This window comes from Macrotis lagotis, chromosome 2 (genome assembly GCF_037893015.1).
Source record: "Macrotis lagotis isolate mMagLag1 chromosome 2, bilby.v1.9.chrom.fasta, whole genome shotgun sequence".
Lineage (NCBI taxonomy): Eukaryota > Metazoa > Chordata > Mammalia > Peramelemorphia > Peramelidae > Macrotis > Macrotis lagotis.
Window position 1 is genome coordinate 333534938 of NC_133659.1, and position 24384 is coordinate 333559321.

General features: G+C 45.4%; 1 protein-coding gene and 1 long non-coding RNA gene across 2 annotated transcripts; one reads left to right on the forward strand and one right to left on the reverse strand.

Moving 5' to 3' along the window:
* Positions 1 to 496: 496 nt before the first annotated feature.
* On the reverse strand, positions 497 to 5695 carry LOC141515445 (uncharacterized). The gene is made up of 3 exons (XR_012476329.1): positions 5611 to 5695; positions 5033 to 5123; positions 497 to 3439 (listed from the first exon to the last, which is right to left on the reverse strand). It is a non-coding gene; the product is annotated as an uncharacterized LOC141515445 (long non-coding RNA).
* A 3235-nt stretch (positions 5696 to 8930) lies between these two features.
* On the forward strand, positions 8931 to 21078 carry LOC141511805 (chondroadherin-like protein). Its single transcript, XM_074220836.1, has 5 exons — positions 8931 to 8989; positions 14158 to 14334; positions 16039 to 17697; positions 18972 to 19138; positions 19770 to 21078. The coding sequence occupies exons 2-5, from the start codon at positions 14170 to 14172 to the stop codon at positions 19912 to 19914; spliced, it is 2136 nt and encodes a 711-aa protein (XP_074076937.1). The 5' UTR covers positions 8931 to 8989; positions 14158 to 14169; the 3' UTR covers positions 19915 to 21078.
* Positions 21079 to 24384: the final 3306 nt, after the last annotated feature.

The following is a 24384-nucleotide window of genomic DNA, read 5'->3' on the forward strand; positions in this document are numbered from 1 at the left end:
CTGGGCTTTGTTCTCTCTTGAATGCACATGGCATCAGTAGGATGAGTGGGTGCCCACAGAGTTGTAAGTGGAGATCTATTTTCAGGCAGAATTTGGAAGCCCCCCCCCCCCAAGAACAGTGGGATTTTTAGCTTAGGGCCTTCTCATCTCCCAAGCAGAGGCCTAATTCCAAGAGCCTAACCCTTAATTCCTGTCATCGACTCACTACAATCCCTGTAGATTCCTCAGACAACCTGTTTTTTTTTTTAGATTTTTCAAGGCAATGGTGTTAAGTGACTTGCCCAAGGCCACACGGCTAGGTCATTATCAAGTGTCTGAGACCAGATTTGAACTCAGGTCCTCCTGACTCCAGGGCCGGTGCTCTATCCACTGCACCACCTAGCCGCCCCAACCTATTTTTCTTTTAAATAAATCTCTCTGGGTGGCTAGGTGGTGCAATGAATAAAGCACCGGCCCTGGAGTCAGGAGGACCTGAGTTCAAATGCGACCTCAGACACTTGATAATGACCTAGCTGTGTGACCTTGGGCAAGTCACTTAACCCCATTTGCCTTGCCAAAACCTAAAAACAAATTAAATCTCTCCATTCTCTTATTTGGAGGAGTTGTCGGGGGAGACACTGACCATTCGTGCTCCTGCTGCCAAACATCATTACCTCTTTAGGAAGGTAGGGAGAGATAACTGCCCCCCCCCCCCCCAGGCCACTACCACCATTCACATTACAGCCTGTAAGAGACCTTTAGGAAAAGTGAAGAGTGAACGCAGGTTAAGCACTGCTGATAGTCCTCAGAGTATTTTGGGGAATTTGGGGATCGCTTTTGGAGACCAGCCTGACCATCTTCCAGCCAGGCCGTGGCTAGCTGCCCTGTAATTCTCTCGAGGAACTAAAGGAGTTCTGACCGTCCTTTATACTGTCTGAAGTCTGGAACGGGGTGGACCTTACCTCTCTTGGTCTCCCTTTGAGGCCCTTTGCATCCTGCTAATTGGTTGGGGGACTTAGGCAGGAGCTTTCGGGTCAACCCAAGCCAAGAAGGGCCCCATTTCACCGTATGTGTACATTTTTCCAGAAACTACTAAGAAATGGGGAATACAACTTCAGGGTGTGGAGCATTGCCTCCTCCCAAAATGTCAGCTTCTTGAGGGTCAGGACTGGTCTATTTCTGCATTTGAATTTAATAAATGCTGTTGATCGATTGACCCACAGTTGCCCCAAAGCTACTTTGCTCAAAGTGATATATAAAGATCCTATCAACTCAGAAACAACTCTTCTCTCCTTGCTCTGGAGAGGCTGGGGACGGACCCCGGAGAACTCCTTTTAAGGATCCTCCATTTAAGGAGAGGACCTCAGGCAGCCATCTCATCGTTTCCCAACTGGCTGCCCCCTGGGCTTCACCATCCTCCCCGGCTTTTCATCTTCTTTTTAATGTGTTGTCCCATCCTTTAGATCTGTGAGCTCCTAGAAGGAAAAGGACTGGCTTTGCCTCCTCAGGGCTTAGCACAGTGACCAGTCTATCAGTTATTCACTGCTTGCCCTTCGTGTTCAAGGAGTGATGTCTTGACTTGCCTGTGAACTGAACTGAAATGAGGCAGAGTTGCCCTAAAGTCATCGGTCTTGTTCTCCCAGAGTCATCCAAATGCTGTGGCAAAACAAAAGTCAAGATGATTGGCAACCGCCCCAGACCCATTGCATTTCCTTGGTGTCTTTGGTGACTGACTAAGCTCTAAGGGCCCCACAGCTCATCATCATGGCAGTTCAGTGAGGACTAGCACCTCTGGAGTGAGGACTTTCTAAGAGCTCCTTTGGTGTCTACCTGCCATCCAACTGTGGCTCCAAGAAGCTATGTGATGGGCAGTGGCCACACCCTGGTAAAAACCTTCTTAAGAAGTCCTGAGCCAGATTGAGGGTAACCGGGAAGTCTCAAACCCATTGGTGAGTTTGGGGGGTGTCTGGTGGCAGCATGTGAGGCCTTCCCCAGTAGAATGGGCAGACAAAATGTTTAAGGGTTGCCAGTTGATGGTATTTTTAAAACTTTTGTTTAGTTAATATTGCCCATTTATGCCAAGGCAGCCTTGGATTGGGTCTTGTTTGGTTTTAATTTTGGTAAATTGTCTTTCCTATTTGCAAGTCTGGAATCTTGAACGCTGTTTTATGAAAACAAAAGCAGAAAGTCCTCACATACCCCAAAATGGCAGCATGGAGGCCCACGATTGTCTTGGAGCGCCCTCTGGTGACGACTGCTTCACATAGCATGTGGGGAAGATCATTTGATGGATTGTAAGAGCTGGGATTTTTCATTTCGAATTACACGGAAAGCTACTTTTCAACATTTTTGTGAACTTTTGTAAACTTTTCTCCCTTCTCCCCTTCCTCTTCTTTCCTCAAGACAGCAGCCAATCTGATAGAGGTTACACGTTCACAATCATATTAAACGTATTGTGATGTTGTGAAAGAAGAATCAGAATAAAAGGGGGAAACATCAGGGAAAAAAAATAAGAAAAAGTGAAAAATAGTCTGCCCTGGCCTGCATCCAGATGCCATAATTCTTCCTCTGAGTGCGGATGGCATTTTCCACCTCACATAACTTTCAGTTCTTTTGGGTCACTCTGTTGCTGAGAAGAGTTAAGTCCATCAAGGTTGATCATCGCACAATGTTCACCTGGCTTTGCTCATTTCACTCAACATCAGTTCATTTCTTTCCAGGTTTTTCCGAAATCTGTCTGCTCGTGATTTCTTATAGAATTCTTCTTAGAATTATTATTCACATTCATATGCCACAACTTGTTCAACCCTTCTCCAATTGATGGGTGTCCCCAATTCTTTGTCTCCACAAAGAGTTGTGATGAATATTTCTGTACATGTAAGTCTTCCCCCCCCCCCCCCGCTTTTTAATGATCTCTTTGGGGTAGTGGTGTGGCTGGATCAGAGGGCATGCAATTTTACTGCTCTTTGGGCACTGTTCCAAATTGCTCTCCAGATTGGTTGGATCAGTTCACCACTCCACTTTCAATGCATTAGTGTCCCAATTTTCCCACATCCTTTCCAACATTGATCATTTTCCTTTTTTGTCATATTAGCCAATAGGTCAATTAGCCGGTTGGCATCCCAGAGTTGTTTTAAGTTGCATTCCTCCATTGATTTATAGTGACTTAGAGCATTTTTCATATGACCATAGATGGTAGCTGGTCATTATTGCTGAATAGTATCTGGAGCTGCCAGGTAAGTGTCTGTAGGGGAGGGCCCATTTCTGAATTTCTTCCCAGCTTCAATTATCTGAATGTCCTATAAATCAGGCACTTCTGGGATCCCAAGAGAAAAAGCAATAATGATCCTAGATTGGCTATTGTGACCAATTTTTCAGAAGCTGCAGGAAGGAGTCTTGTCTAGTTTTGCTTTAATTGTCAGATACAGTCAGATGGTGACTTCACACAGCTGTTTTCATTCTACAAAGCAATAAATGCAATAGAAGTGGAACTTCTTTCTTTCCTACAGAAGTGTGGTGATAGGGGTGGCTAGGTGGTGCAGTGGATAGGGCACCGGCCCTGGAGTCAGGAAGACCTGAGTTCAAATGCGGCCTCAGACACTTAATAATGACCTAGCTGTGTGGCCTTGGGCAAGTCACTTAACCCTGTTTGCCTAGCAAAAACAAACCAAAAAAAGCAGTGTGGTGATTCCCATTCCTGAGATTCTTACTCTTCACCCACCCTTCATCTTGCCACATTCTCTGCCCTGCCATGGAGTCCCCTGTCTTAAGGTTCCCCCCCAGCTTTCATGGTGGCACCTGCCAGACTTTCCAGAGAATAGGGTGCCCCTTCTCTCAGCAGGACTACCCCCGAAGTCAGATTGTTCCCTCTCCTCTCCCCACCATTGTCCTCTTTGCCACCCCACCTTTTTGTCTGAAGTAAGAGCATTCCTAGTTTCTGCACTAGAGGCTGGGGAGCCTTCCACCACACCCCCTTCCATGATCATGGACCACAGGCTCAGGTGTGATAGAAGTGGCTCGGTTGACTTGGATGGCCCAGAGGATGGAGGCCGGTAGCTGGTGCTTCAGCCCTACTCCCATAGCTGGATAGGCCTGAGATAGAGGTGGGTGATCCCATCTATGTCTGCCCACCCCTTGTGACCTTGACTCCTCTATGTGGATGACACTGGCGACAATCATGAAACCTTACTGTGGGGGTCCACTACTGATTGCTATTGCATAACCTCCAATCAGCTCACCGTCCCACCCACTGCAGCTGTCTTTCCAACGCTTCTTATCCCTCCTCCAACTTCCCCCTGGCTCACTCCCTTCCCTCTCAGCAAAGAACCTTGTCTCCTAATTCACTGCAAAAAGTTGAAGCTGATCTCTGCGAGCCCCCTCTTCTTCCCTCCTCCTCTGTGTGCATGAAGGACCCCATTCCAGACTCTTCTTCAGTGAATTGCCCCCACTCTCACTTCTCTTCAGTCTCTCCTTAAACATGCCCATGTCTCCTCCTTCCTCAAAAAGTCTCCACTTGATCCATGCCTAGAGCTGATGCCCCATAGGCCTTCTCTCTTTTGTGGCAAAACCCCTGGAGGAGGCTGGCTAAAATCAGTGCCTCCACTCTTCTCTTTCTCTTTGAAATCTGACTTGAGTCAGTGTTCTCTCCTAAGTTGCCAGTGATCCCTTAGTTTCCAAATCAAATGCATTCTCTCTGATCTCTCCTCAGCCTTTGGCACCATCGATCACCTTCTTTTCTCTGTTTTAGTAATCTTCCTCCACCCAGCCCCAAACTCTCTCTCTCTCTCTCTCTCTCTCTCTCTCTCTCTCTCTCTCTCTCTCTCTGTTAGATCTCTGTGTCTTTCTGTTTCTGTCTCTCTCTTTTTTTCCCCTTTCTCTCCCGCTCCCAGTTCTCCTCCTACCTCTCTGACTTCTCCTTTTCTTTCTCCTGTGCTGGATCCTCATCTACATCATGTCCTCTAAGGGTAAGTGCCCCACAGGACTCTGCCTTGGTAACTCACATCTACTTTCCCAGCTCTAACTTCTCTCCAAACCTCCTGTCTATTATACTCACCAGCTGGGTGACCCCTGGCCAAGTCACTTAATCTCCACTTCAGTTTCCTCAGCTGTAAAATGGAGATAATGACAGCACCAACCTCTCAGGGCTGTTAAGAGAAACAAATGGCATATTTGTAATGTGCTTAGCATAGTGCTTTGGCCCCTAGTAGGTGCTTAATAAATGCTTATTCCTCCCTCTCCTCCCCTTTAATTTTCTTTTTTTTCCCCTTTAATTTTCTATTCACTTCTCTATCTCCTGTTCTTTTAAATTTTTAATATACAAATTTTCATTTGTCTTCTGTTGACAAGGCCAAGTAATCAAATACAGAAGCAAAGCATGAAGAATGAAAAGGAGAAAAACAGTGTAGAAGCCAAGGACAACAAACAAGAGAGGACGGTGACTGTAGGCTGGCAAATTCCATTATTTACCGATCACTAACCACACCCCAATAGGCAAGTCTATTGACTTCAACACTCCTAATTCTCCTTCCCTTTTTGCTTAGCCTTTCCTGTGTACTAGGTCACGGGCTGTCCTCCCTGTATGTATCCATCTCCTCATTCTGCTTGCTCCTCTCTGTATCAGTTTCCACCAACCTTCCCATGATTCTCCGACTTCTTCCTAGTCTTTATTTTTAATTCTGTCTTCATGGTCCATTACATTCGGGTACACCCATTTCCTGCTCTTCCCATGTGCCCCTTGTGGGCAGAGCAAGTTTCATTTTGGTTCATTGTATTTGTGATGCCTCTTGCAATGCCCTGACGAATTGTAGGCTCTTAGTTCATAATTGTTGATTGATAGAAATAGTTCTGTAAAGATGGGGTGGCTAGTCGGCTAAAGGTTACTAATTCTTGTCCTTGTTATAATGTTCTCTTTTATTTTTAAAAATTGGATCCATTTGCAGCTCCCCCCCCAGATTTTCCTTTTAAAAATATTTTTTGATTCCTAATTTTTGCTTTGTATCATCATTTGCCAGAGTATTCTCTTCTTCCTCCCCTCTCAGAGAATCATCCCTTATAGCAAAGCTCAGAAAGGCAAGGAAAAGTGCCCACAAAACTAATCAAGATATTGAAAAAGTCTCACCTTATATGCCTTTGTCCGGGCCTACCATCTCCCAAGTCTGAAGAAGCAGGGGGAGGCGTCTCCTCATAGCTCCTCATTCTCTTTCCCTCCCTATCTCCAAACAAATCCTGTCCTTTCTGGTCTCACAACATCTCTCAAATTGGCTCTTACTCTCTTCTGACTCTTTTGCCACCCTATTATAGGCCCTGTCACTTTGTTGCCTCACCCCAGGACTATTGTGGTAATCTCCCCGTTTTCAAGGCTGTCCCCACTCCAATACAACCCCCCATTCAGTCACTAAAGTGATTTTCCTAAAATATAAATCTGATCATATCACTCCCTCACCCTCTTAATAAATTCTGGCGGAAAGACACTCACCTCTTGCCTCTGGGCGTTCTCTGTGGCCATCCCTCTTTGCTTGGAACATACTCCTTCCTCAACTCCACCTTTTGGCCTCCTAGGTTCTTTCAAGACCTCATTAAAATCCCTTCTTCTACTCAGTTTTTCTGGAGCCTTCTTTTTTTTTTTAGGTTTTTTTTTTTTATAAGGCAATGGGGTTAAGTGGCTTGCCCAAGGCCACACAGCTAGGTCATTATTAAGCATCTGAGGTCACATTTGAACTCCAGTCCACCTGACTCCAAGGCCAGTGCTTTATCCACTGTGCCACCCAGCCGCCCCTGGATCCTTCTTAATACTGGTGCCTTTCCTCTGTTTGTTCCAATTTATCTAAGTAAGTTAACTTGGATGTTGTCTCTCCTATTCGACTGTGAGCACCTTGAGAGAAGGAACTGTCTCTAGTCCTTCTATGGCTCCCCAGGGGCTGCAGCGCCTTCACATTGAATAAAAGTTCATTCCATTCTATTGTTTTCCTGGTTCTGCCTTCTTCATATTACATCAGATGCTCATTGAACATCTTGCTTTTTTTTTATAAGTTTTTTTTTTGCAAGGCAGTGGGGTTAAGTGAGCAGATTTGAACCCAGGTCCTCCTGACTCCAGGGCTGGTGCTCTATCCACTGTGCCACCTAACCGCCCCCATTGAACATCTTTCTATGCTTCTCTGCATTTTTCATAATCACTGTAGTTCACAGCATAGGAATAGTCCATTCTATTCATTCTTGTACCACAGCGGCTTCACATTCGCCACCTGATGGACATCTCCTGTTTCTAGTTCTTTGCTGTGATACCTATTGTGGGATGCATGGGGGCCTTTCTTTCATCCACCTAGCTGTCATGCAATGCTGTCTCTGAGTCAAAGGGGATGGACATTTTCATCACTCTTGGTCTAATTCCTAATTGCTTCCCCAAATGATTACACAATTCCCAGCTCCACCAGCAAGGCATGAGGGAGCCCATTTCTCTCTAATCCCTTCAATATTGACTTCTCCCATCTTTTTATCTTCATTCCCAATTTGTGAACTGTGACAAAAAACCTCAAAGTCATTTTCCTCCAGAATTTCAAGGCAACAAGAGTTTCCTATCAGTGCCCAAGGCAAGACCTATATGAACTGATGCAAAGTGAAGTGAGCAGAACCAGGAGATCATTACCCGCAATAACAGCATATTGTAATGATGATCAATTGTGAAAGACTTGGCTACTGTGATCAGGAGAGTGATCTAAGACAGTTCTAAAGGAACCATGATGAAAAATGCTACTGCCCACCTCTGGAGAGAGAACTGCTGAGTTCTGAACAAAGACATTTTTGCTTTTATTATTTTTCTTGCCTTTTTATTTTTTTAACATAGCTAATATGGAATATGTTTTAATCTGTTTCACACATATAATTAATAAATTGCTTACCTTCTCAATGGAAAGGGAGGGACTGGAAGGTTCAAAATAAATAATAAATTTGGAGAAAAAAATGTCATGCCCATCTATTAGCCACTTGGAATGTGGTTGCTGTTGTATTCTTGCTGCTTGTCCTTCATTCTGGAAGAGGACAGTGACATCACGGAGGTGATGCTGCGATGCACAAGTGAATTCTCTTGAAGTGAGGGAGGGCCTAGCAGTCACCAGCCTCATTCTCTCCTCCAGAGCTATCTGGGTGCAGGGGTCAGATCCAGATCATGGTGACTGGAGATGGGCCTCAGTGGGGAAGATGCTATGTAAATATGGAAGCGGAATGAAAGGGGAGCCTTGGGAGGCCCTGGCTGGGGAGCGGATAGGCCTCTGATAGGCTGGGGCTTGAAGGAAGTGGGGTATCAGGAGGCAGAGATTCAATGTGGAGAGTGTTCCAGGTCCTGGGGGAAGAAGCAGGGCTGCCAGTGTAAATGCAGGGGGAAAGGGTGGGGAATGTTTGTAGAGAAGAGCAAGGGGAGAGGAGAGCAAGTCCCCAGTTCAAATCCTGCTGAAGAACCTAATTACCTGAGACCCTATAACATGCCACTTGCCACTTCCCGGTCCTCAGTTTCCTCCTCTCTAAAATGATGGCCTCCAGCTTGTCCATTTGTGAATCCTGTACTGGCTTTGTAGAAGAGACAGGGGTTCTGAGAGGCAGTGTCTCCCCCAGGGTCCCACAGCTAAGAAACTCCGAGGTGCAATGGGGACCCAGGTGTCCAGGCATCCCCTCCCCCTCCCCGTCTCGTCTGGCCATCCTGGGTCCTAAGTTCAAGTGCTGCCTGGGCATTCCACTCTCAGTAGCTCCCAAATGCCACATGGGTCCCTCTATGCTGGGAAGGGCTAGATGGTTTCTAGGTGGGGCCAGGTATGCGGGGCTGACCTGGGGAGCCCTGCCTGCTCCGGGGGCAGTTGGCGGGGCCCTCACCTGCTCAGGATCCAGGCTGCCAGAGATCTGGGGTGTGGGAACAGACTGGCTGGTTCTGGGAGTTACGCCCCCCCACCCCGCCCTCTCCTGATCCAACTCCCCAGGAACTGTCCTCCAGTTAGGACGAGGGCTCAGGAGCCAGGAGAGTGGGGTGAGTTCTTGGGGCCCTCCGGGAGTTGGCGGTGTTGGCCATGTCCACTGAGAGCTGGGGGGACCCCAGGGATGGAGAAGGGGCATGAAGAAACCCTGGGGAAGAGGAAGAGCTAAAGGAAAGAAGCAAGCACCAACTTTTAGTCTCCCTATAATCACTAACTTGCTTCTTGTCCTCGGGCAAGAACTTTCCTCTCTCTGGGCCTCAGTTTCCCCTCTCCTAATCACAGGCTCTCTGATCTGGGAGCCAGTCATTTATTATATATTATTATATATTATTCTATTTAAGCAATTATTAAGCTCTTACTAATGTGCTGAGCCCCAGGGATACAAAGAAAGAAAAAGCCGGTTCCTGCCTTCAAGCCCAGAATCCACTGGGGGAGACTCCATACAGACAATGCACAAACAAGCTTAATACAGGATAAAGTGGAAATGATGAAGAGAGGGAAGGCACTAGAATTAAGAGAGCTTGGGGAGGACTTCCTGGAGGAAGGGAGATTTTAGCTGGTAAAGGAAGCCTGGGAAGCTGGGAGAGACCTTCAGGATCTTTCAGTGACCCACCCCCTACCCCCAGCCAAGGTCACAGCTAGGAAATGAGAGCCAGAATCCGACCACAGGATCTCTGACTTTACAGCAAATGCTCTTTCCACTACAGGACAAGGCCTCCCTCTATAAAATGTAATTATCAAGGCAATTATTCTCTCTGGGTCTCAGCTTCTTCTCCTGTAAAATGAGGATGTAAAGTCATGTCATCCCTAAGTTCCCTATGATCACTATCTTGCTAGTGTCTTTAGGCAAGTCACTTTTTTCCCTCTGAGACTCAGTTTCCTCATCAGTCAAATGATAGCAATTCAGAGCTTTCCACTATCCTTTGTAGAGCAAGGCAGGGATGGGTGTATGTCTCAGCCTCAGGAGGGTCTTGCCCGGAGCTCCTTCTCAGCTTGGGGAGGGAGGCAGGGGGGCTGGAGGCAGAGCTGGGGGGGTTATGACTTGGACAGAATCAGTCGCTGCTGGAGATCCCCATCAGAAGAGAGCCCTATTTCCTCCCCTCTGTCTCTGCTTCTCCTGGAGTGCCCCCCAAACCTGGGTAAGGCTAATGTGAGGGGAGGAACTGGAGGGAAGCATCACATCTTGCAATGCCATCTCCAGACTGGGTGACCATCGATTCCTCCTGCCAACAGAACCCTTCCTGCCCCTGCAGGGGCTTGGTCATGGTCATAGCCATTGCAACTCATGTTTCTCTCCGTCCTAACTCATCATCGTCCTGTCAAAACATTCATCTGCAAGTGTTGGCTTATTGCTGATGAGTCTCCCATGAGCTTGACTGGTACTAGAGGGACCATCTGGACACACCGAGACTAAACCCCAACAGTCCCTGCCCTCAAGGAGCTTGTGTTCTGGGCATTGGGTGGAGGACCCACTAGAACCCCCAGACCTAGCTCACGGACCTTGCCCCTTGGAGGGCAAGTGGTCTGATGTTTAAATTAGAAGAGGAGGAAATAAAGGGGGAAAACAAAGAGGAATAAAAAGCAAGGATAGTCAAGGGCTTGGAGTCAGCTGGAACAGTCACAGAGCAATGGAAAGCAGATGGGATTGGGAGTCAGAAGTTTCTGTCATTTTGGAACCTCTGTCTACCAGTGTGACCTTCATCAAGTCACTTGTACCTCAGTTTCCTTTTCTGAAAATGAAGGATTTGCTACCGATCAGATCTGAGGCCCTCCCAGCACTAGCTCTGTGATCCCGCCATCTGCTAGTTTCTGGGTCCTACTCCAGTCTCTTGCCTGTGTTTTTGTCTGGGTCAGTTGTGGCCAGTGTGACTTCTGCCTTTTTTTGTTTGTTTATTTGTTTTTGCAAGGGAGTGGGGTTAAGTGACTTGGCCAAGGTCACACAGCTAGGTCATTAGTAAGTGTCTGAGACTGGATTTGGATCAGGTCCTCCTGAGTCCAGGGCCCTACCCTTCTGCCTTCTTTACTAAGCATTACTTCATATTAGTCATCCCATATTCCCTTGCATGTTGGAGACTCATTATATCAATAATATTCTACTTTTTTTCCATCAACAATTCCATAGTCATGTGATTCACTAGAAGGCCTAGTATGTGAATGAGATACTTTTAATTTAGGGAGAAGCTTAAGGTCATCAAAAGCGCGATGCTCTTTCCCTAAAGGTGCTTTCCTCCTCCTACTCATTTCTGGCCCCAGGTTATTGTCTGTCATCAGGGTCCATTCTTGATATGTCAATCGATTACTCAATGAGCATATTATGACCAGACACTATGCCAAGGCAAAAAGAATCGCTGTCTTCCAAAAATGTACATTCTAACAGAGAAGGGGACAGAGACAAGGACTGGCTTGTGAAACTGATATAGGTTATCGGGAAGTCCTAAACAAGGAAATTGCTTTTACTAATGAAGTATGAGAAATAATTCCTTTTTGGATCCCTTCTCTTTTCCAATCAGTTTTAATCAATTTGATATGATTCCATAGGGTTAGTGATTATAAATTCTCTATATATATGAGGTCCCAGAGCTGTGAGCTGCAGATTGTAAGATCAGTTACCTAATCATGGAGGCCCTCCGCCTTTGTTTTTCCTTGTCATGGTGACCAAGCCTAGTGTAGCAAGGTCACTCAGTTACATGAAAAATCCCTCAATTTTTTTTTCCTCCAGGTTATTCTCTCTTATCCAACATGAACAAGTAACCAGGGAGTCAATGGAAATATTTCTTGCTTCACTCAACTTGTAACCCTATTGGCATATCAGTTCTGATTATTTTAGCTTATGTGTCATATGTCAACCAATGAGATTCTGCATCTTAGCATGCCTCTTTTGCATATTTGGGTATCAAACTTTATAACTACAAAGTCCCAGAAGAAGGGGGCACCTCAGATCATGAGGAAGATCTGAGATCCACTTCATTAGAGGAGACCATGAACCCCTTAATAAAGTGCCATTGCCTCAGAGCTCTGCCTCAGTTTCTTTATTGAAGGTAGGACAATTTTAATCCCCACAGAAGGTTGACAGGTTGAGTATTGGGAGTTTAAGCAATTTGTCCAGAATCACAGAGCCATTAATTGGTATCAGAAGCAGGCCTTGGTATCTGAACCTAGGCCTTCTTAGTTCCAAGTTTACTCTATCAGCCATGTCATACTTTTTTTTATAAAGTTTTATTTATTTTGAGTTTTACAATTCCCCCCCCCAATCTTGCTTCCCTTCCCCTCACCCCCCACAGAAGGCATTCTGTTAGTCTTTACACTGTTTCCCTGGTATGCATTGATCTCAGTTGACTGTGATGAGAGAGAAGTCATATCCTTAAGGAAGAAAAATAAAGTATGAGATAGCAGAATTACATAATAAGATAACAGTTTTTTTCCTAAATTGAAGGTCACAGTCTTTGGTCTTTGTTCAAACTCCACAATTCTTTCTCTGGATACAGATGGGATTCTCCATCGCAGACGGCTCCAAATTGTCCCTGACTGTTGCACTGATGGAACGAGCGAGTCCATTGAGGCTGATCACCCCCATGTTGCTGTCAGGGTGTCATGTCATACTTTGAATAGTAGAGACAACATCTACTAAGTTGGTGCATACAAGATTCTTACAGAGTAGACGATGCAACCTTAGCAAAGAAGGTTGGAGCTGGTTAAGGAAATGCCATTTGAGCTAAGCTCTGAAAGAAACCAAGGACTCAGTTTTGAGGGTCTCCCAAAAGAGCAGTCATGGAGGGCTGCTAGGTGGCGCAGTGGATAAAGTACCGGCCCTGGAGTCAGGAGGACCTGGGTTCAAATCCAGTCTCAGACACTTAATAATGACCTAGCTGTGTGGCCTTGGGCAAGCTACTTAACCCCATTTGCCTTGCAAAAACTAAAAAAACAAACAAAACAAACAAAAAACAAAACCAAAACCATGGTTCTGACTAAGGAGGTGATATATTCAAAGATAACACAATCAGCACATCATCTAAAAAAAAATCTCAGTCCTTGGAGGAGCCCTATAGACAGGGATGGTCTTTTCTCTTTGAATTCTTATTGGGCATCCCCCGTGAAAGGCCAATATTCTTGGAGCGCCTGTTTCCTTGGCTGCTCTTGAGATCTAGAATGAGAGGTAGAAAGTCCTCTGTTTTTCACCCACTGAGAAGCACTGAAATATCTTCATCAATTTTGTTGGAGAAAACTGATGTTTGATCTGTTGAATTGCTTTCTTTGAACCTCAGTTGTCTCTTAAATTCTGTATTGTTCAGTAAAAACGTGGCCTGTTCTTCAACGTCACTCGTGATAATTCACCCTTTTCTTTCTCATATTTTCAACGATACATATGCAACTTCTAAAGATTCGATAGAGATGAGAAAAAAGGCACGTGGTCAGGAGTTATTGATCAATTTTATATGAATTAAATTTCCCCCAATAGTACCACCATACATGTCTTCTCCCTGATCATTTAATACATTCCACTTTTTTCCCTCCCATAGATTATATTATTTATAATTATTTATCTCACCTTCCTTAGGAGTGCAATGGCCACTCATAAACCTGATCCCAATACTGATTGATTCAGAAGTTTTAACCCCCTTCCAATTCACCCCTCCTTAGGCAGCCTGGTGGACCTCCACTTGCCATAAGGGGTGCTAAATCTAGTGTGGCCACCCAATTGGCTCAGAAGAATTCTGGATCTCAAGAGATTCCCCAGTAGCTTCCCCAACACCAGAGATTACAGGCAAATACCACCATGTCTGGCTGCTTAAATATGTCAACCTTTCTAGGTTTCTCTGGACAATTGTGTTTGTATTTCAGTTTCTATTCAGCTCTGACCTTTTCATCAGGAAGTCTTCTATTCCTTTTAAAATCCATTTCCCTCCAGTAGCATTATGGTAAGCTTTGCAGAATAAGCTATTGTTGGTTGTAAGCCCAAATCTTTTGCCTTTTGGAATATTGTATTCCAGGATCTCCTTTTATTTATATAATTGGATGATCCTGACTGTGTTCTCTTCATATGTGAACTGTTCCTTTCTGAATTCTTGTTTTTTTCCTCTGATGAAGGAGCTTTGGATTTTGGTCACAACATCCCTAGGATGTTTTCTTTGGGGTCCCTTTCAGGATAATACTGTTGGGGGTTTTTCCCTATGTCTCTTTTCTCTTCCAATTCTAATAAATCTGCTCTTCTCTCTTTCCACAGTGATGCCTCAAGATGTGGATCTACCTTAACCTTTTGCTGTGGTTGTCACTGCTACAGGCCTCCTCTGAGAGGAAAGTCCTCACTGACTGCCCCAAGGTCTGCATCTGTGATAACAAAAAGAGATCCGTCGTGTGCCAGAACCAGAATCTCACCAAAGTACCAGACTCTATCCCCCAGGTGAGCTGGAACATCCCAGGTCAGGATCTTTGGAACTGTGGTGATAATTGGAGCTCTAGCCCAGAGTATCAGAGCTTAGGAAGGCAGGGAGGAATGGTAGCACATTTACTGTCGCACTCAGAAGTCTGTGCATGGATCAGAGAGTCAATGTTAGGTCTCCTCATCAATCTAAACAGCAAGTCTGGATGTTCATAGAAGTCTGAGAGGGAGGTACTCTTCTCTAGCATTGATTCCCCCAAGTTTTAGTGCCTCCTCTAAAATTCCTTTGTATTTACTTTTTTATTTTTTGATATTGTGTCTATACATTACTTCCCTCATCCATGAAATATGAGGCTGAGGGGAAGGACTGTTTTGTTTTAGGGACTGTCTCTCTAGCCCCTTGTACAATGATCAAAGTTGGTCAAAAGAATGAATGAATGAATGAATGAGAGAATGAATGAAGTCCTTGTTCTTAGCTTTTACCAAGAACCCACGTTCCTGACCTGCCATCTTCCTTTCCCAGGTTTGGTTATGAATTCACTGGATAGCTGGGGTGACTTGAATGACTGAGAGATCCTAATTCTTTTCATCACCTTGGGCTTGTTGAAATCATAAATAACCCATAAGGCCTAGCTGAAGTGTCACCTCTTACATGAAGCCTTCCCTGCTGTCAGTAGTCTCCCTTGAACCTCGTGGAATACTTTAATTTGTTTCTCTCACATATACTCATCATATAATATCTTATTGCATATTATCATTGCTAATGATTTATAATTCATTTATCTCCTTGTTGGATTGGTCTGGCCCATTCAAAGTCCTTGACTTCACCTAGGTGATGCCACAGTGCTAGAAATGTAGGGATGTGAGGTGGCAACCATACAGACAGGATGTGACAGACATATAGGGCACCACTATCCCTTCTTGCTTCTCCAGTATGAAATGTTTATCGAATGGATGAATGAAGGAATAACCACCATGCATATAGGACTTTGTCTACATTCTCTCTGAATGGCAGTAACCTAGGAAAGATTATTTATAAAGGTATAGTGACAAGAATCAGGAGTGATGGTTCAAATGAGGAACTATAAATCAAAAAGCAAAGCTTTTAATCAGGATAAAGTCTCAAAATAAATAACAAAAGGAAATTCTTTTATATACAAAAGTACCCACTCTCTCTGAGCTCCATGTTAGACATGGGTTACTCCTGCCTGAAACAACTTTCCCAGATTCTAGTACTATTACTCTACCCCACCTCTATAGGTGACAAACTTTTTTTTGGTCACTGGAGCTACTCCTTATTGCTTCTTTCGGAGCTTCTCAGCTTCTCATTTTTTGCTAACTCCTTACTGTCTAAATTGTGTGTTTTCTGCTGTCTGGGCTCCTGTTTCCTCAAAGGGAGTTTTACTGCTCTTTTGTGTGACTTCTCAGTCAACAAAACTGGAACCAGTCAACACAGTTTTAGTTCCTTTGTTAGTCAGACTTGCAGCTGGCCCAACTGGCCAGCTTAAAAGAGCCCCTCAAGTCAAGATCTCTTTCTTCCTAACTGTACATGTCCCATCTTCAGAGAGTCACCCTGGGTGAGCACATTTCTCTCCTTTCTGTTACTCCCTTCTCTGCTCTCTGAAGGAAAGAAATAGAAAATCTGTTATAAATATGAAATCAGATTCTTATCCCTCTTAAAGAATCATGGAAGTATCACCACAAAGATGATTCTCTTATTAACAGGTGACTCAGAAACTGGATCTCCAAGGCAATGTCTTAAAAGTGATTCCTCCACGTGTCTTTGAACCCTTTCACTCCCTGAACCACCTTGATCTGCAGAACTGTCAGCTAAAGCAGGTGGAGAAAGGGACCTTCCAGGGTCTAGTGTTCCTGTCTTACCTCAATCTGGCCTCCAACAATATCTCTGTCCTACACAAAGGGTCCTTGGATGGGCTGATTCTTCTGAGGAAGCTGGTTCTAGAGCACAACCAACTGAAAGAGATCCAGCCGGGGACCTTCAACCAGCTACCATACCTTAACCTCCTCAACTTGGCTCACAACTCCTTGGACCACCTGCCCGACCTGGCTTTTAAGGGACTATTCAGTGCCTGGTGGATCCGCCTCTCTCACAATGCCCTCACCAGCCTGGCACCAGAATCCCTGGCAGGTCTGTCGCGCCTTCGCCGGCTCAGTCTGGACCACAATGTGTTTGAGGCATTGCCTTGGGAGGCTCTGTCGCACTTGCATGGCCTGGCCCACCTTGACCTTGGTCACAATCCCCTCACCCACTTGGGAAAGGAAGAAGGGCTAGCCCTACCTGAACTGCGATATCTGACCCTTGATGGTGCCTCTCTACAGACTGTAGATGGAGATGCTTTCTCCCGCTGTCCCCTTCTCTATACTGTGGACCTCCGGGACAACCAGCTGAAGATGCTGCCTTCACTGAAGGGCCTGGACCGTCTCCATAAGCTCAATCTGAGTGGGAACCCATTGCGCTGTGACTGCGCTGCCCAGCCCCTGAGGGACTGGGCCGTCAGGAACTGGGTGATGATGGATGGACAGTGCCAAGAGCCCAGGCTTCTAAGAGGAGAGATTTTGGAGTCATTGAGGGAAAAGGACTTGCGTTGTCAGGATCTTGGAGATGAGGGAAAGAAGCAAGAGCTCATTCAGGGCCTAGAGAAGGACAAGGCCGCCAAGCCTTGCCCCTTAGCTTGCACTTGTTCCTCTGTTTCCAACCATAGTATCTGTGAGAACAAGGGGTTAAGGTTTATCCCCTCTGGATTCCCCAGTACCACTCAGCTCCTAGATCTGAACTGGAACCAGTTTACTACTGTGCCTCAATTCTCCTTCAGAAGACTAGACCAACTTGTATCCCTGCACCTCCAGCACTGCAAAATCACTCACCTGGCACCAGGGGCCTTGAAAGGATTGGGCCAGCTGGTCTACCTCTATCTCTCTAACAACCAGCTCTCAGAACTCAGTACTGCTGCCTTGCAGGGCATCCCCCGACTCCGTTACCTGTACTTGGATCGCAACCACTTCACACGGGTGCCCAGGAATATCCTGTGGGCTCTGCCTGGGCTGGTGAATTTGCACCTGGAGAACAATGCTCTTCAACATCTGGTCCTCAGTGATTTAGCTGATGGAAAGAACCTTCAACGGCTCCATCTGAATGGGAACAACATCTCTCAGGTCTCACCTGGCCCGGCTCAGAATCTGGAGGGACTTTATATGGGCAGCAATCAGTTGCAAGCTGTACCAACAGGGGCTTTGGAGGGGCTGCCTGCCCTCAGGGAGCTGGAGCTGTCTGGAAATCCCCTCAAGATCCTCCAAGAAGGAGCCTTTATGCCTGTGGCCAAGTCCTTAGAACACCTCTATCTAAATAACACTGGGCTCCAGCAGGTGAGTAAGAGGCAGGTAAAACCTGGTAAACTCCTGAAAGGAAGTCACAGGAGGGCAGACCCAGGAGTCAGTAGAAGGAAGCCAAGGATTTGGGGACTCATTCTATTTATATCAAGAGAAGAGGGAATGAATGAATGAATGAATGAATGAATAAAAAATTATTTATTAAGCTCTTCACATGTACTAGGAGGAAGAGAAACAAGCATTTTGGGTCAGATGGAGAAGCAGATAATTCTTGTGTGCATTGGAATTGGGGAGACAGCCTACATAGGAGGATGGAGGCCGGGGATGATGAGTGGGACTGTGGAAGGGCTCCTTCCAGCAGCAGTGACAGAGATGATTTGCTCATGGTTCTAGAACTGGAGGGCAAAGGACAGGAGGCAGGAATGACCATATCTAGGTGTTGCGGCTTGCTTCACCTTGGGGTCCTATCAGCGATTACCTCCCTCCCGGAGGGAAGCTGAGAATAAGGAGTCAAGCCACACTGCCTTATGCCTCCAGCTCAAATTTATTACTGCTTAGCTTCTACATATATACTGTTAGGTCTTGCAGGGTAGAACAAAGAAAGATGAGGAAATGGGGGGTATACAAGTGGTCTATGTGCAGCATCTTGTGTTACAGGATAAGGAGGTATGTTAGGGAAGAGGCGATAAAACACAGCTGTGTCCTGTGCCCTTGGGCCATGGAGCGGAATGTCCAGCTCCCAAGGACTCTGGCGCACACCTTATCTCTCAGGGCGGCATGCCAGCTCCTGAGACTGAGTCCAAGTGGCGGTTTATTTGGAAATGATTTGCGTCATGGCCGTTAGAATAGCCTGTGTTCCCACATCTAGGTGCCTGCGCAATGCTGTCCAAGATAGTAGAGGGTGGGACCAGGGATATGGTTGCCAATCCAAAGAGTGGGCTTCTGGGATGGGATGGGAACCTGGGGGACTCTAGGGCATGGTCTTTGATCCAAAGGAGGGGAAGGGAGAGGAAGGGGTGTTAGGAAGGAACGAGCATCCTAAATCTACTGCCAGTTCTTTCATGAATTGTTTTGTTGTCTGTTAAAAAATGAAGATGGTCTGTTGGGCCCCTCTTGCTCCAATATTCTCTATTCTAAACCTCCCCCCATTCTAATAATCAATATTTTAAGTCCCAACTCTAACATTCCATATTCTAAACCAGAGATACCAGACTCCTGGACCCCCATTCAGATTCATTTTGCCATTTGAAGCTGTAGAATTTTCCCATTCTCACCCTGATTCTTACCATCCTTGGCACCTTCCTCAATAGATTTCTCCTGGGGCCTTTGCTGGCCTGGAGCTTGGGCTCAGGAGCCTGTATCTAGAGAAGAATAAGCTGCAGACACTGCCAGCCATGGATGGTTTTATTCAACTGGAAGTCATCAATCTCAATGAGAACCCTTTACATTGTGACTGCCAATTGTTTCCGCTACACAGGTGGGTGAGCTCTACCAGTCCCTCTGCTAGACTTTACTCGGCCTGATCCTTGCTTCCATTCTTTTTTTTTTAAGTTTTTTTTTTAACAAGGCAGTGGGGTTAAGTGACTTGCCCAAGGCCACACAGCTAGGTAATTATTAAGTATCTGAGGTCAGATTTAAACTCAGGTACTCCTGACTCCAGGGCTGGTGCTCTATCCACTGCATCACCTAGCCACCCCCTTGCTTCCATTCTAATGAAGAAATTCTGTCTGGGAGTTCCCCAGTCCATCTCCCTCCACTTCCCTGTGAAAACCATATTATCTTCTCAGCTAAGGCAGAGTGAGCATGAACAAAGCCAAAGTCTTCCCCTTCTTTGTCCAAACTTAGCCTATTGGGAGGACATCTTGGAAGAAGGCAAAGGGCTTCCGAGAACCTCTGTCTCCCAGCCAATGCCCCAAGGTTTCCTCAATATATCCCAAGGGTTATCTCTCCAACTGGGGCTTTGGGTTTCATTTGGGGATCCCTACAGTTATCTTTTTCCCATTGTACCTTGCACAACTGGGCTCTTAGGTCTCTATCTCTTTCCCAAGAGAAGAAGAAACCCACAGGCAAGTCATTGTCTTCTATTTTTCAAATCCTTCTCTTCTCAGGTGGTTTGTTGGCCAGAATCTACCTGGGGAGGCCACCTGTGAATTCCCACCCAGTGCTCGGGGCCAGAAGGTGAAGGAGGCCACTGCTATCTTTGAGGCTTGCTTAGAAGAAAGTTCCACAGAACCCATTAACCTCCTAGGGTGAAGCTAAGAAAAATCAGGAACAAAAGAGTTGGTTGATTCCAGCCATGGTTGGTGGTCACGATGAAAGGAGCCAGTTCAGTCATAGGCCCTAGGGTCTTTGGAAGTGAGAGGTGGAGGGTATCTTTCCTTGGAAATCAATGCTGCTGGTGAAGGAGAAGAGAATGTGAGGAAAGGCTGTAAGCTCATTTGTTAGCAGGGTGTTCTTGTCCTTAGACCTTTGGTAAATAAAGCCTGGGTTCCTGAGCTTGGGCTTTGTGAGTGGGGCTGGGCCAAATCAATTAGCAACCCCAGAGTTGAGTTAACTAGGCTCTCTTTTGTTAATTAAAAAAAAAAAATTCAATTCAAAGCACTTATTTTCTTTCCCTTCCAAAGAAAACGTTTGCAGCAAATATGAATAATTGAAGCAGAGAAAATCCTCTCATCCTTCATGTTCCAAATGGCATGTCTCATTCTGTACCCCGGATCGGCCCCCTCAGCCAGGAAGAGGGTAGCCGTCATCACTGATCCTCTGGAATCATGGCGGTCATTACACTGAACAGAGCTCAGAAGTCTTTCAGAGTCATTTGTCTTTGTAATGTCTCTGGGCACATACGCAAATGTAGCCTGGCCATTCAGCTCCCTTTAGTCTCTCTGCAGTGCACAGAGGGGCTCCCTGGTCTCACCTCAGTAGTGATTGAGTTCATTGGGAGTATGAAGAATGCCAGAAGTTGCTTAGCCCCATCCCATTTGTCATTTTAATTTCCTCCCAACTATGAGAGCTAGTTTGACGAGCTGGCCCTCAAAATCAGGAAGATTTGGGTTCAAGTCTCACCACTAACACATCCTGTCTTGATGACCCTTGGCAAGTCACTCACCTTTTCAGTGCCCTCAGTCACTCTCTAAGTCTAAGTTGCAGAGAAGATGCCAACCTTTACTGGTCGAGGAAGGTTTTCACTAGAAGTTATTACAATTTGGTCCTTATATATCCCCACTTTCTTTGTCACGAATACTTTAGCTTTTCAGAAACAGATTATTTCCTACAAATATTCTAGTAACAAGAATAAAATTAATTGGGCCAGGTCCTAACCCAAATTTCAATAACTTCCAAGGAATATATACTCATTAGAGTATGCTTTACCGCAACAACTTAATAGTGAAAAGATGCAAGACAGCTTGGAGCATGGCGGCTGCCTCTGGGCAGTGTTGAAATCTTTCCTCCCTTCAGACTTTAGATTACTGGGGAAATCAAATGAACAACATTGGCATTAAAATTCTTGAGCCGGGGCAACAAGGTTGTGCAGTGGTTAGAGCACTGGCCCTGGAGTCAGAAGGACCTGAGTTCAAATTCACCCTCAGATACTAAATAATTCCTAGCTGGGTGACCTTGGGCAAGTCAATTGACCCCATTGCCTTGCAAAAACAAAACAAAAAACATTCTTGAGCTATCATAGCCCAGTCCACCATTCTTAGCAGTAGTAGTAGTAGTAGTAGTAATAATAATAATAAATCTCTCTATAGGTTTGAATGGTTTCAAATCACCTTTCAGATATGATCTCATTTGATCCTCACAACTACCCTGTGAGGTAAGTGTTACAGTTATTCCCAATTTAGAGAGGGAAACTGAGGTTCAGAGAGGGGCACACAGTGGCTGAGGAAAAGTTAAAATTCTGGTCTTCCTGACTCCACTTCCAGGGCTCTATCTATGACATGACCCAACAAGCTGGGAACTCTCCCCTTCCCAGTGGCTGCAGCCATTCCTGGTAAGATCTCAGTTTCCCAAACTCTTCTTTTCAAGCTCTTCCAGGGTGAGGAATGAGAGTGGGAACTCCAGAGCGTGCTCCAATTCAGGAGACACCAAGTGTGATCTGTGAGAGGAGTCGCTATCTCCCCACTATCCCATTCACCATCTCCCTGGGTTACTGCACTGCTTTCCTTCCCCATTCTCCTTGTTCCTTCCCTCCAGCCCCCAACACAGGCGGGGAAAGTCAGAGGGCTGAGAAGAAGCTAGTGAAGAAGGGGGTCTCCTGGGACTTGAGGTGGTTCTCCTAATTTCCAACCAGTCACTCATCTTGGAGCAAGCCCCATCCCTGGAAACCAACCATAAGTTATCCATCCCTCCCTTTACAAAATTATCTGAAATCATCTTTAAACACAAAAGAGAATATGAAACTGTGAGCTATTTTTAAAAATATGTATTAACTTTAACATAATCGTAACAAAATTGCCCCATTTATATCAGCTTATGAATTTCCTAGTCCTAGAATAATACCATAAAGAATGTGCTGTTTGGTAACAAAGTCCCTCTGTGACCTTCTGCCCCCTCATTCTTCTCTCGCGGGTCCTTGACCAAATTACTAATCCCTGCAACCCTCATGGTTGACCCGTGATTCTCACCATCAACATAAGGAGCCTGAATGGTGCTCCTGGTTTATAATTAGTTTGCAGTTGACTCTGAGAGGAGCCGCTCTCTGAGGTGGACTCTCCCTGGTCTCACCTTTTCCTGTGTCTGGAGGATGGTATGTGGCCGCCAGCCACTGGCCACGTCCAGTTCTAGTCTTGTCTTCTTCCCTAGTCCAACTGCAGTGAAGTGGCTCAGTGGATAGGTTGCTAGACTTGGTGTTGGGAACCTAGACCTGAGTTCAAATTTTGCCTCAGATACTTATTTAGCTGAATAACCCTGGGCAAGTCACAAATGCAAGTCACATTTACTATATGAGCTAAGCCCTCTTCAATGATTATCTCATTTCTAGCTGGAAAATGAGGAGTCTCAACATGATGGCTTCCAAATTCTCCTCCAGGACCCCATGACACATGCTGGCTCCCACAATTATATTATGGAAAAAACTGAGGGAGGGGGAGGAATACATCCAATCAATATCTATTCCTTAAATGTCTGCTATCTTCAAGGCTTTGCCCTGAGGCCTGTGGGGACTACAAAGAAATGGAAGTCATATTCTTGTCCTCCAGGAGTTTACAATCTTTTAAAATGTCTTCGGTGTTCTTTTCTTTCCTTTAAACCACCACCATCACCAATTTTCTTCTTATCAGGGTGCCAAGAGGCCAAGATATGATTGAATTGATAGGGGAACCTCCACTTTCAACACATCTGATTGCCTTGGTTCTGGGACCATCTCCAGTTATCTTGATTCTTATCTGGCCACTGGATCCAGTTGGCTCCAGAAGAGAAAGTGAGGCCGGGGACAGCACAGCAAGCCCTCACTCAAATCCAGTTTACTTTCATGTCATGGCATCACCTCCCTGATGTCATGATCTTCTTTGAGAATGAAGGATGGGGGCGGCTAGGTGGCGTAGTGGATAAAGCACCAGCCCTGGAGTTCAGGAGTACCTAGGTTCAAATCTGGGCTTAGACGCTTAATAATGACCTAGCTGCGTGGCCTTGGGCAAGCCACTTAACCCCATTTGCCTTGCAAAAACCTAAAAAAAAAAAAGAGAGAATGAAGGAGGAACATCATCATCAGGAAGTTAATTTTACTAAAAAAAAAAAAGCTACACAAATATTGTGCTTTAGAGTCTTAGGACCAGAAATTTGGAGCTAGAATTGACTTTAAAAAGTTGCATTCTTTCAATCTCCTGATTTTTTTTGTTTTTGCAAGGCAATAGAGTTAAGTGACTTGCCCAAGGTCACCCAGCTACACAATTACTAAGTGTCTGAGGCTGGATTTGAACTCAGGTCCTCCTGACTCCAGGGCCAGTGTTCTATCCACTGTGACACCTAGCTGGCCCCAATCTCCTGATTTTTTAGAAGAAGAAAAACTGAGGTGTACTTTGAGAGTTCCCATCGGCTGCCTCTTGGCTCAAGAACAGAAGGAAAGGATCACTGACAAGGGGTACCCCAGGCTCTCTCTGACTTTTGGATAGTTGTACCAATGGAGACATATTTCTAAACAGAAATTCAATAACTGAGGAAAGGGGCAAAGAGACACTCCAAAGAATGGAGTCAATTTTGGCATCACTTGCCATATGTGATCATCCTTTCAGAGGTTATATACCTTCATCTCTGAATGGTAAAGAAAGGAAAGAACTAACTTTGAACTTATTTGTTAGAATAATATTCTCAGAATGTGGTGCAGGTGTCCCTTGGGGGTCCCTGAGACCCTTTTGGGGGGGAGTCTGAAAGATCAAAACTATTTTCATTATAATACTAAGACATTTTAATTTCTAATAATGATAAATATTGATAGAGCTTATGCACAGAAACAGGTCTTTTTGGGTCCTCAACACAAACTTGTGAAGGGATCCTGAGATCAAAAAGTTTGAGGACCCATGTGGTAAAAGGATGGTTCTGGGGGACTAATAAACTGCCATTGTTATAACTGAGGAGCTCTAATAACTTCTAGAAGGGAGAGGATCCATGTTTCTTCTGCTGAGACCATTTCCTCATGACCAAGCAGAGAATGGTCACCATGACGATCAGTTCTCATCTTGCTCTGCTCTGTTTTGTGTTAAAACTTGGAAACGATGAGCCCAAAGA

Bases quoted from the DNA above. Each gene is read 5' to 3' on its own strand.
- LOC141511805 (XM_074220836.1), top strand. From the start codon at position 14,170: ATGTGGATCTACCTTAACCTTTTGCTGTGGTTGTCACTGCTACAGGCC. The intron at 14,335-16,038 runs GTGAGCTGGAAC...TCTTATTAACAG, and splicing joins TACCAGACTCTATCCCCCAG to GTGACTCAGAAACTGGATCT. The intron at 17,698-18,971 runs GTGAGTAAGAGG...CTTCCTCAATAG, and splicing joins ATAACACTGGGCTCCAGCAG to ATTTCTCCTGGGGCCTTTGC.